This window comes from Diabrotica virgifera, chromosome 6, assembly GCF_917563875.1.
Source record: "Diabrotica virgifera virgifera chromosome 6, PGI_DIABVI_V3a".
Taxonomy (NCBI): domain Eukaryota; kingdom Metazoa; phylum Arthropoda; class Insecta; order Coleoptera; family Chrysomelidae; genus Diabrotica; species Diabrotica virgifera.
The window spans coordinates 55,702,141-55,715,616 of record NC_065448.1 but is presented as its reverse complement, the minus strand read 5'-3'; the positions used below and the strand labels follow the sequence as shown (position 1 = coordinate 55,715,616).

Here is a 13,476-nt window from a genome sequence, read left to right as displayed (position 1 = left end):
AGGTTTCGAGGTATACAAAAAAATTGCTACTTTTAGTTGTTTTTACCACTGCAGAGGACGTCTTCCCTTTGAGAAAGATGCATTTTAATTTGGGACATACTTTTCTGCCTTCCTGTAACATTTTTTTTTAATTCCAAGGGGATTCTATTCGTGAGACTTGAAGCTAATAAATAAATCTTTAAAAAGTAAATATTTTTATAATAGCTTTTATACAGGATTTTCGAAAAAACCTCTGTTTTAAGGGTGCATTGTCCCCTGTACTAAAAAGGTGAGGTTTTTTAAGCGTTTTAGAGGTTTATTTAATAGAAGTATACAGTTGAGTCCGCGAGTCTTTACTCGTGCGTCGTCATTTAAAGCATACGAAATAAGTCGGAAATCTATTTCACGCAACAACTGACAGAAAGTGGCTACTGTTCCGATAACGGGTTTTATTATAAAATTTGACGTTATCAAATATATAGAATGTCAAATGTAAGTTTTGCTTCAAAATTTTTGTGCAGAATTGCAGCTACATTTGAAGTAGCTTAATAAATTCTTTTATTATTATTGATTAATAAATAAATAACCACTATAAAAAAGTTCAGTACCATATTTTATTTTTGTTATTTTATTTACTTTGACGGAAATCTAAACACAATCATTTTTTTACTGTGTGAATGACGTTAGCTTTGTATGTTTTAAATATTAATTGCCAAAATATAATTATTTACCTTAAAATTTCAAAGCCCACTATAAAATTAGTTGTGAAAACAACTGTTTGTGTAATATAAAGAAACTTCAAAACTCAAAAATTCGACAAAAACCGCAAAAAATTCAACTGACTGATAGCCAAAAAAGTAAACAAAGCAGAAACGTCAAACAAATTGTGCTTAAAATATGAAATATACCGAATCGTCTTTTTTTGTACCTATCTCTTTTCAATGCACTGAGTCTAGATGGTTCATAAAAATAACATGTGTTTTTACTTAATAACAAACGGCAACTGGTTTGTCATGAGTTTCATGCGTGGAAGAGAATGATGCTAGATAAAAAGTATGTGTTTTATCTCGCCAGGTATTAATGACGCCCGGGTAAAGACTCGCGGACTCAACTGTACATAAAGTATCAAAACATTTTTGGTTTACTGAGATCGGTGTAGTAGATTTTTATAAAAAATGTCTCCCGGTTTTGAAAAATGTGATTTTGAGGATATCTCATTTGAAGTATTTTTATTGTAATTTTATTGAATAAAATGGTCATATTTATTTTTTCCCTTATCAGCAATTCTTGGTTCATATTGCATTTCTAATTAAAAAGCAATAATTTTCTTTTCAAAGCAGTAAAATCTCTTAATTTTTATTTTCTATAATACAACGTATTTTGTATAATATTAAAAAGACTGACGAGAATTATCTCTTTTGGGATATGAAACAATTTTACTTAATCATCAGGTTTTCTGAAATTTTTCAGTTTTGTTAAATTTTCTTTCCGTAAGAACCTTCTACGAAGTATTAGAAAACTCAAAAAAAAAGCTATTACATCATTTCATGCATTCTTGACAAATACCTTTCCCTCTGTCTACCACTGGTCTTTATTAAGTGTGGTTTTCATCAATTTTATAAAAGAATTGAAAGGAATTAAGTAAATCTAAAATATTCTTTATTAATTCTAAAACATGCTTTTATTTTAGCGATGTGTTAGAATATGGACTTAGTAATTATTCAACATTACCGAGGTTGAGTAGCATTACTATGCTATCATGTTGTGAAGTAGACGATATCGATTTTGACGGTAAAAAAGAAATTCTAGTGGGAACTAATTCAGAGGTAATTATTTGCTTATTTATTCATATTATGTTTGTATATTATCATCATTATCATTCTCAAAGTATTCTACCGATTATGGTGCATCCTTCCTTACATAGTCATCATCATCAGCAATGATGATACAGCCGTATGAAAGAGTCTCGACCTTCCCAAGTCTATTACTCCAGTCAGTCATATCCATTGCCAACCGTTGCCAGTTTGCTGCGCCTATTTTTCTCCCATCCTCATCTACACCATCCTTCCATCTAAGTTTTGGCCTACCCCTATTTCTACTTCCCACAGGTTGTGACATAAGGATTCTTCTAGGAGGGTTGTTCTGCTGTGATCTTGCCAGATGTCCTGTTCATCTTAGTCTTCCTATTCTTATAAGAGATACTACGTCCTTACCACCAATTATATGTTTGTATCTGTGGTATACCTCGTAGTTGCACCTCCTCCTCCAAACACCATTTTTACAGATGCCACCGAATATTCCTCTCAGGATCTTTTGTTCAAATATAAGCAAAAGGTTTTCATCTGCCTTGGAGATGGTCCATGTCTCCGATCTATATGTCAACACTGATTGTATATGGTTATTTTTGTTTTTTGGCTCAATTTTCTGCTTCTCATGTGTCTACTCAGTCCAAAATAGCATTTGTTTGCTAGGATTATTCTTCACTTGATTTCTTCCGTCATGACGTTCTCCTTGGTGATCAGGGAGTCTAAGGGTAATGTGCATTTGCCCGCCACTTTAAAGGTAGAGTTATCAACCTGAATTGGTAGCCGATGTTTTTGGCTCTACCCAAGTAGCAATTTTTCGACTCATTGGTTGTCAGTACAAACAAATGCACTGTATACAACGTTGCCTGAGAGCATTTTCAGTTGTTTCGGCCAACGTCCCCTACCCCGACTGACATTACGATGTTACAACCTTTAGTTATACGGGCAACTAATTTATTACCATTGTGTCACAATGATTGTGACAACTACATAATATCACAGTTCAGTGTGGTTCAGTTTTTTCAACAATCACAACGAGTTAAAAATGTTATAATGCTAAACTAATTTACGCCCTGGCCGACTCTGTAGTTGTAGTTGAGTAGTTATCTGTCACGTCACGACCCTTGTGTTGTTCTAGAGGTGTGACACGTTTGCGGCAACTAGGAGAAAAAGAATTTACTTTATAACCTTATTTTTTTCTTATTATTATATATTTTATTTTGATGGAAATTTTCGATTTATTTAACAACCTGTTTATTTGTTTTTTTAATAGCTGGTTTCCATTCCATTGTTTTATCAGTAGATTTGAGATTTGATAATCTTTGTATCAGCTTTCGTAGACAGGGTTGCCAGGTCAGTTTTTACTCTTTCAGTAGTTTTGTTTTCACAAAATCAGTAGATTCTTTTTAGGCCATGTAAATATACAGTAATACGCACATCCGTCCTAAATGTCCCAAGAGGAATTCCACAAAATTGGAAACCTAATTATTCCAAACCACCAACTGGTAATTACCATTTTTTAGCTAAAATCTACTAAATCAAAAACTAAAATATACTTAAGGATTTTTGGGATATATTTGGGATTTTTTATAATAAAAACAACAGCTAACTTAAGGGCTAGGCGCAAAATGTCGTCTGTTAAAATGTTCAATGTATTTTAAATGTTTTCATTTTTTGCGAATCCTTAGAAAACTAATAAGTATTTTTGAAAAATTTAAACGCACAAAGAAAGATTACGTTATTACCGAGGACCGAAAGTCCCTGAAAACTTCTATAATGTTTATTTTAATAAGTTACAGGGGTGAAAAAAAGAAAAAATTTAGTGTGACTTTTAATTCCAAATATCTCGTTCAAAACAAACGTTTTGGTTTTTCTAAATAATGCAGTCTTTCATTCTGCGTTTAAATTTTTCAAAAATACTTATTATAGTTTCCTCATGCTTCGAAAAAAATGGATCAAATTCTGTTGAAATATACCAAAAATCTACTAAAAAATATTGCCTACTAATGGTTTGTTTTTAACCAAGAGGAGTGATTCAAATTTACCGCGCTGTAATGCTTGTTTGTAATTGGTCCAACTGCGGGCAAGTTTACTCCACTCTTATAAAATTTTGACACTAATGACATTTATCAAATTTTGACCCTAGTGGAATTTCATAGGTTAGTTAAGATATACCGGCGATTTTTTGTGTTAACTGTGTTTTTTAGATTGTTAGTCTGCTTTTATATAAAAAGCAGTCGTTTTTAGAACTCTTTAGCGACGTATTAATATAATATAATATTTATGGATTACCGTTGAGGGCCGACATGATCAACCAAAAAATAAGATGTATTTGGTTATTATTCTAGTGATTTTCTTAGGCGTGAATCTGCCTTTTAAGTTTACTCCTCCTGGTTAAAAAATGAACTATAGAATTTTTTAAAAAAATATCAAAAATCTACCAAAAAAGTAGAAATCTACTAAATGTGGCATCGCTGTTAATGAGAATGATACACTTTTGACACTGGTCACATGACCTCTGTCACCCAATAAGAGGGTGCGTTCTAAAATGGTTTTGATAGTCGGCGCAGCCGGGTTTGGTTGGCGATTGGACTTCTAAATTGTCTTATCCGTCTAAGGTTGGTGATAAGGTATTTTTTTAGTAATATTGGTAATATTGTTTAATGCGCCATTTTGGTTTTACTTGAGATTTTTGGGATGTAAAGAAAATGAAAACACAGAATATAAAAAATGCAGGCATTTTCTGATATCTTTAAAAGCACCATAAATACATTAAATTTATACAGAACATCTTTAACATAAATTTTGACTTTTATATTAAAATTTGATTTTTTAAATTTGCATATTTTTTGTCAAAAATGTCATAAAAAAAGGAGCGCGTGTGTTTTTTAAAGGTGAAATATCCATATTTGACGGTAATCTGAGATGCGTTTATAAATTTCACATCAGGTAATAAGTCTTTTATGTATTTATATAAATTTAAATACCGCATACGATGTCAAAACAGTTTACTTTTTGGTTTTCGCATTCACCATACAGATGTTAAAAATATAGGTAAAAAAACATAACTAGTCTGACTTCTTGAGCAACCATTGCACGCGCAGGTGCTTTTTATAGTCGCTTCAGTTGTCTTATGCAACGCGTACGAAACGATGTTGCTTAAACAGGAGGTTGCCTAGGCAACGTTAAGACAACTCAAAAATCGTCCACCAAATCAGTGCAGAATAGGGTCGTCTTCTAGGCAATAACAACGTTGTAAGAAAACGTTGCCACGCGGTAGATAACGTTGTCGCGTCGACAAATTGCTAGTTGGGTATTGTTGGGTGTTGATGCCATCATCTTAGTTTTCTCCTCGTTTACTTGCAGGCCCATATTTTTTTAGGCATTTGAGAAGGTGGTATACATTTCTTCTAGCTTGCGTGTTGTGCGGGCCACTAAGTCCACTTCATCTGCATATGCCAAAATTTGGGATGATTTATTAACAATATTTCCTCTGTTGTCTATTCGGGCATCTCTGACCGCCTTTTCCAGCGCTATGTTGAAGAGGAGACACACCAGCGCATCTCCCTGTCGCAGCCCAACAGGTGTTTCAAACGCCTGTGATTGTTCGCCCTGTATTTCGACTTTGTAAACAGCTTTACGCATTGTAGCCTTAACCAATCTTATCAGTTTATCAGGGATGTGGAATTCATCCATGGCTTCATACAATTTATTTCTTAGGACACTATCATAGGCCGATTTAAAATCTACGAAAAGATGGTATGTGTCGATGGTTTTTTTCCAGTATTTGCCTTAGCACAAAGATCTGGTCTGTTGTTGATCGACCAGGCCTAAAACCAGTTTGATATTCTCCAAGAAGCTCCTTTGAATGTGCACTTAGGTGACCATATGATCCAAGAGGCAGCGCTGAAAAAATTCTCTGAATTTACTAAAGCTAGTTATTTCACAGTTGATTACTGTGAGTGTGTAGAGAAGCATACTGCGGTCGGTCAAGCGAAACGTAGAACAGGTGGCACAGACAGCTTGTCAAAGTTGCTTACCTGCGGAGGTAATTAAATCTCTGTGCAAATTCAATTCGCTATGCAGTAATATAAACAATAAGATCATTATTTATACAGGGTGTCCAAAAAATTTTTTTTAATTATTAATTAAACAATTTAATTAAAAAAAAATTTTTTGGACACCCTTTATAAACTATGTTAATGTTTATATTACTAAATAGGGAATTGAATAACCTTTCAAATGAGCTAGCACACGACCCCTATTCTCATTTAAAAAATAGTCGATTACGTCAGAGGTCGGCAACGAGGCGCCCGCGGGCGACACTGCGCCCTACAATAAATTTTAATGCGCCCTTAAACTATTGTTAATTTAGACAAGAAATTCAAAACGTATATTTTTTATACGTTTATATTTATATATTTGTTAGGTCAAAAAATAGTTGGCGCCCGCCATGAATTTTTAATTTAGTACTTCACTCTTTACATTAAAAATGTTGCCGACCTCTGGATTACGTCATCACGCCCAGATGAATGACGTCACTAGTACGATATATATGCCAAAAAATCATAATTTAAAAATTGAATAAATTTTTTTATTTTACATTTTTTTCTAATTCTGTAAATAAAGCAGTTTAAAGGGGGCTCAAAATATAGTGAATAACCGTGTACATTCATTGGGGTCGACCGACCGGCTCTGTCCCGTCATACAGCTGACCGACTATAATAACTTTTATTTATATTCAATTTAGCATGTGTGTACTGATTTTCAGCCTTAGTAAATGGATTTAATTACCTCCGCAGGTAAGCAACTTTGACAAGCTGTCAGTACCACCTGTTCTACGTTTCGCTTGACCGACCGCAGTATGTTTCTCTAAACAATCACGGTAATCAACTGTGAAAAACAAACTAGCTTTAGTAAATTCAGAGAGATTTTTCGGCGCTGCCTCTCCGTCTAATATAATAGTCCAGGGTAATAAGGTTTTTTCCATGACACTCGAGCAGCCAGGGTACTGAAGCGTTTTTTCGACAGGTAATACCTATAAGAGCAAATTGTAACTATTTCCTGCGTAGGATCTGGCGGCCATATTTAATTATAAACAATTAAGTGTCAAAAAATGGCATTTTTCCTTTTTTTTCAAATCAATGGAAAACAGTGAAACTTATGGTTTTTTTAATACAAATATCTTTGAGATTATGGAAAAAGCTTTAAAATGACGTATTACAAAGTTTGATATGCTCATTTATTGTTAATATAATTGCGAAAAAAGGTCGGAATTGCAAAAATAATTAATTTCGCAATATCTATTGTAAAAATTAGTGTACAGCTTTGAAATTTTTGTCATATAAGGGTTCTTTGGTGCTTAATATGTGATAAAAATTTAAAAGCGATTCATTCCATTGTTTAAATTTTATTCAAATTGTTTATCCCAGAGAGCATTTTTTTTACAATAACATAAGTCAGAAAAAAATGACGTTAGAACCATTTCACAGGTGTCAAATAAAAGAGCATGAGCTATATTTTCAAGTTCGTTTAAAAAAAGCGAATAAAAAATGCATTTATTAGTAATAAATAATTATGCAAAAGTATCGTAAATCTTTCCTTATAAACTTTTTATTTTGTTATATAAGAAATTATATATATTTATTACAATTTTTTATCAATTATGATATAAATAACATTAATTGGTAGTTGTGCACTTAAACAGGGTAAAAAAGTTAATTTTTTTGGAAAAAGTTATTCAAAAAGTTTATAAGGAAAGATTTACGATACTTTTGCACAATTATTTATTACTAATAAATGCATTTTTTTCGCTTTTTTTAAACCAAGTTGAAAATATAGTTCATGCTCTTCCATTTGACACCTGTGAAATGGTTCTAACGTCATTTTTTTCTGACTTATGTTAGTGCAAAAACAATGCTCACTGAGATAAACAATTCGAATAAAATTTAAACAATTGAATGAATCGCTTTGAAATTTTTATCAGATATTAAGCACCAAAGAACCCTCATTTGACAAAAATTTTAAACCTGTACACTAATTTTTACAGCAGCTATTGCGAAAATATTTTTTTTTGCAATTCCGACCTTTTTTCGCAATTATATTAACAATAAATGAGTATATCAAACTTTGTAATATGTCATTTTAAAGCTTTTTGTATAATCTCAAAGATATTTGTACTAAAAAAATCATAAGTTTCACTGTTTTCCATTGATTTGAAAAAAAAAGGAAAATGCCATTTTTTGACAGTTAATTGTTTATAAATAAAAATGGCCGCCAGATCCTACGCAGGAAATAGTTACAATTTGTTCCTATAGGCGTTACTTGTCGAAAAACCGCTTCAGTAGCTGCTCGAGTGTCAAGAACAGGGTATATTTTTGTCTTATTACCCTGGCCTATAAGTACTCGAAAATATGTTGTTCCTTACATAGTAGTTTTCTATTTTTGACCTTCTTCTTTATAGTGCGTTGGCATGCAAAAGTTCGTCAGTGTTATTTATGGCTGTCCAGTTCTTTATATTTCGCATCCAATACATTTGTTTGCGACCTACTCCGCTCTTGCCCCCAATCTTTTCTTGGATGATTAGTTGAGGGATTGCGTATTTCTCGCCTCTCAGGATATGGCCCACGTATCCAATTTTTCGTGCCTTGATCAACTTGAGCAATTTTCTCTCAGTATTTGCTCTTCTTAAGACTTCCTCGTTTCTCACCCTATCTGTCCATGGTATGCGAAACATTCTTCGCAAGGTCGACATTTCGAATTCCTCCAATTTATTAATGGAAGATATTTTCAACGTCCATGTCTCCATGCCGTGTAACAATATGGACCATACATTGCACTTAACGATTCTGTAACGGAGATTGAAGGAAAGATTGCGGTTACAAAGTAGCAGTTTAAATTTAATTGAAGCTTTTCTTGCTTGTTCGGTACGGCATTTTATTTCCTGTTGAGGATCTCATTGGTTATTCACCATCATTCCCAAGTATTTGAATGTTTTCACTTGCTCGATTGGAGCATTATCTCTTAAAAGCGCTCCCATTCTTATTGCTATGCATTAATTTTTCTAGCATTTATCTTCAAGCCATAGGTTTTTCCTGTGGTATTTTTTATTTAGCATCAACTGCATATCATGTTCGTTATCTGTGGTTATCGCGGTGTCGTCGGCGTAACGAATGTTATTTATCGGGTACCCGTTGACCTTTATACCGCAGTCAGTGCCTTTAAGTGTCTCTGCAAAGACATTCTCCACCTAGAGGTTAAGAACAGCATAGGAGACAAAATACACCCCTGTCGCACCCCTCTTAAAATTTCAAATTTCTCTGAGTTTTGTTGATTTGTTCAGCCTCATTCGTGCTTTTTGATTCCAATAGAGATTCTGGATCAATTATATCTTTCTCATCAATATTAACATTGTGTAGCATTTTTCTCATTGCATCGTGTTTTAAGGTGGCAAACGCTTTTTTCATAATCGGGGAATGTGATGATTATATCCTTTCGTTGGTCCATGCAGTTTTGTACAAGCGTATTCAAGCAGAATGCTGCTTCGCGTGTCCTGGGGCCTGGTTCTAATTCATTTCGAGGTCGCAATTTAATTTCGACGCCGCCATGATGATCGCAATTTATAACGATTCTTATTTATTTCGATATTAGTTACAACTGGGGATATTAACGTTATCATTTTGACACTGCTCAAAATTTGGGTCTTGGGTTGGCGCTCCGGTTTATTGGATTTATTGGCTACGCAACCATCGCAAAATTTGTTGATAGTCTGGGAAAATTATCGAAAAAATGCCATTTTTGGGAAAAGTTATTTACCAGCTATTTTATTGCTAAGATCGAATCTTAAGATTACATATATTAGTAATTAGACAAGTCCTCAGTAAGTGTGTTATTTTATTTATAAACAAATTAGCACTCCTAAATCTTCTTTTTTTTTAATTAGTGCTCTGTAACTCCTAAGATTTTTCCTTTAAACCAAAAACACTCCAATAAAAATTCACCGTAATTTAGTTTCGCACAAAGTTATTTTTTTCCGATTTCCTTAAACAAAAATTTTACTCGGAAAATCCGAGTTTTCCCCAAAAAATCTGCAATTTTCAATTAAAATTTTAGGGAAGTAATTATTTATCAATAATTAAATAAATTGAGGACATGAAAGATTTTTTATAGTAGATTATATATCAGGAGGCCGGCGACAATGTAACCAATAGTTCAGCAATAATTAAAATGATTAATTATTTATATGGGAAATAAGCCACAATTAAAATGAAAAAAATAATTTTATTAACGTTAAATTAAATCATAAATTAAATGTAAGACCAAATACTTACGATGTCGGGATAGTATCACAGGTTTTTTCCTGGTTTTCCCTTGTGATTTACTATGAAGTCTCTAACGCGAGAATTTTACTGTCGTTGCATTTGGTTGTCTTTTTAAAGACAGATCACATGCTATAATTTTTTTGTGACGGATATTCTTGAGTTGGGGTTGATTTCATGTAATCGAATGAACTATCTTTCAGTAAGTCGTCCCAGGAACGCAACTCATAAATATTGGCAATATCATTTTAAAGTCTTCTACTTTAAAATGTATAATATATGTCTAAATTGCCAATATAAATGAGTCAGATTAAATAAATTATTAGAAGAATTTTTTTGCTTAGCAACAACATTTTTGTTTATTTAGTAATATTTTGTATTTTGACAACGGCACCCGATTTGGGCGTCGAAACGTTAATAAAATTATTTTTTTCATTTTAATTGTGGCTTATTTCCCATATAAATAATTAATCATAAAAATGCCACAAGGAAATAGCTTCAGAACAACAATAATTAAAATGTTAATTAAAAAATTTCGGTCGAAATAATAACCAGAAAGATTATGATACACCAGAATAACTATGATTTTCATATAAAAAAGCACTATACCTATTCAACGTACTTTACAGAATTGAAATTGGACTATTTGAGCGGTCTCAGGAATGTTATAAAGAAACAATTCTTTGGCTTATAAACAAATAAAACCCCTCAGAAAATATTAGATTAAATTAAATTAAGTTAACGCTGTTGAAAAGGGCACGGCTTCTGTGCCCGTTTCGAAGAGAAAAAAAATGAATTGCGAGGAGTGGTTTCAGGTATAACCGATCAAATTTGACCGGTATTTGCGACAGATTTATAAACAACAGGATTTCAATCTTTGAACCTTACCTTTTTATTCCGGTCCTCTTTGTACATACAAATTTTCATATCTTCAGAAGATAACTCATATACTCATAACTTATAACAAAAAAGATTTATGTCACCAAGTTATTTAATTATTAATAAATAATTACTTTTCAAAAATTTTAGTTGAAAATTAAAGATTTTGTTTGGAAAACCCGAATTTTTCAAGGAAAATTTCCGCCGAAGGAAATCGGAAAAAAATATCTATGTGCAAATTACAATGAATTTTTATGTGAGTGTTTTTGGTTTAACGTTAAAATCTTCTGAGTTACAGAGCAATAATTGAAAAAAAGATTTCGGACCGCTAATTTGTTTATAAACCAAATAGCACACTTTCTGAGAACTTTGCATAGCTATATTACTAATATAAATATGTTAAGATTTGATTCCAGCATGTCCAATAATAAAATAGCTGGTACATAATTTTCCTTGTTTTATACTAATTTTGCCAGATTATTACATTACATCTTTCATTGTGTTGATAATTCACGTTGTGGAAATTCTCAATTATTATATTTCTAATTTAATACTATTCTAATTCCTCCAAACCAGCAAATTTCCATAAAACCCAGCCATATTAATACCTTTTGCTTTAGTTTTCCTTGCAAGAAACAAACAAAACACATCTAAACTAAACCTAACCTCGCTTTCGGCCACTCATTCATGTCCGTGTCACAATAATTCCCACTCGAAATTATAATATCAACCACTTTTTTGGTGTCGCAATTAATTTCGAAAGTTGCTATTTAATGACATCATTTCGTTAGTTCAAGTAAAATCCACAAGGCTTGCTCAGTCGCATTTCAACGTCGCCATATTGATTGTGACTTGTTTTGAGTCGAAATTTAAATTAGAATCAGGGCCCTGAGTCCGTTCTTGAAACCAAATTGTGTCTTGCCGCTTAGCTCTTCTAGGGGTCTCTATAAATCTCTCTTTGTGATTTAGGGGTCATTATAAAGGTTGAAAAAAGCCAATCCGTTGGAATGTTTTCGGTATTATATATGGCATTGAAAATTGTTACCAGCATTTTTTACCACGATTGCCTAATATTCGCTTCTTTGTGCCAGGTTGGATCTGCTTGTTTATATTATATCATAGTCCCATCTTAAGTCTGGGCGTCATCTTGATCTCTTAATGCCTTTTGGGTATCACAGTGTAACTCTTGTGGATCATCTATTATCAATTCTCCTCGCTAAATTCAATTGCCAATAGGTTATCCTTTTTTGTGTTTTTGTTTTGACTGCCAGACTTCTGGCCCATCCATAACGTCTTTTGTCAATATGGTATTATATTATATCCTTTTTGGACACAGAGAAAATTCTCTATAAGTCGGATGTCGCTAACGCGTCCGCAGGGCCGCCGAGAAGGCGGTACAGCCGGTACTTTTTACCGGGGCCCGGCATCGACCAGACCAAAGACGTAATTTTTCCCGTTTTTTTTTGCTCTTCACTTTATCTACATAATGCGTTTAATTAATACTCGGCTATATTTAATATTATGACCTTTAATCGATTTGGTTTAAAATTTTAACAGCAATAAATCACAGGAGTCAAGTACTACAGTGCAGTCAGATAAAACTATGGTATGGATATGGAGATTAAAAATATATCAGGGCTTCTAGAAGAATTACAAAAAATCAGAAGAATCTATGTTGAAGAATCTAAATTAGTTACCAGCAATTATGGAATAAATCCAGTATTTCCATCAAATAAAGAAAAACGGCGAAAAAAGCCTGTGAGATTTTTGATGATTTGCTTGGGCCTAATAGTGATGAGACTGATAATTTTGAGCCCGATGCAATATTTCGCTGGGAAATATTTAATATTGTCATATAATAAGCAATTTAACCAGAAGATTTAATGCGGAAAATAAAATTCATTCGCTATTTAAAATTTTATGGATATTCCGAAATGAAGATGAAAACAATATTAAAAAAAATTGATTTATGTATTGCACGAGTTTTATAAAGAAGACACCAGTGAAGAATTAATAGATGAAATTTTTTATTTGAGAACTATATACACGGATAACATTGGTGAATCTCAACTTTCTCCAATAGATTTGCTTAATAAAATTAAACATCTCAAATTTGAATCGTTATTGCGTTAAGAATATTTTGCACATTACCGGTGACAGTCGCAAAAGCAGAAAGATCCTTTAGGTTTATTTTTCGCTTAAAAATGCTATGAAGTAATGATAGCTACAATGAAACAGGATCGGTTAGCTGCCTATCAACTTTGTGAATTGAGAATGATTTGGCAAAATCATGCGATTTTTCGAAAATTAGAGACATTTTTGCCGATCAGAAAACTCGAAAAACAATTTTATTATAAATATTTTCACTATTATAAATATAATCAAAATTTAATAAAATTTCTATTTGAAATGTTTCTTATTATTTATTATTAATAATTTTATTTCTATAAAAATTAAACAATTTTAATCGCTCTTCGCTTTTTGCCGGGGGCCCG

At 32.6% G+C, this 13,476-nt stretch overlaps 1 protein-coding gene across 1 annotated transcript in view; it reads left to right on the top strand.

Annotated features, from left to right (window-relative positions):
* The window catches only part of LOC114343143 (KICSTOR complex protein kaptin), a 64,455-nt gene that overhangs the window by 38,522 nt on the left and 12,457 nt on the right, over positions 1–13,476 (top strand). Inside the window, exon 6 of the mRNA XM_028293955.2 lies at positions 1,670–1,805. Within this exon, the coding sequence (XP_028149756.1) occupies positions 1,670–1,805 (136 nt within the window). The remainder of the gene's footprint in view (positions 1–1,669; positions 1,806–13,476) is intronic.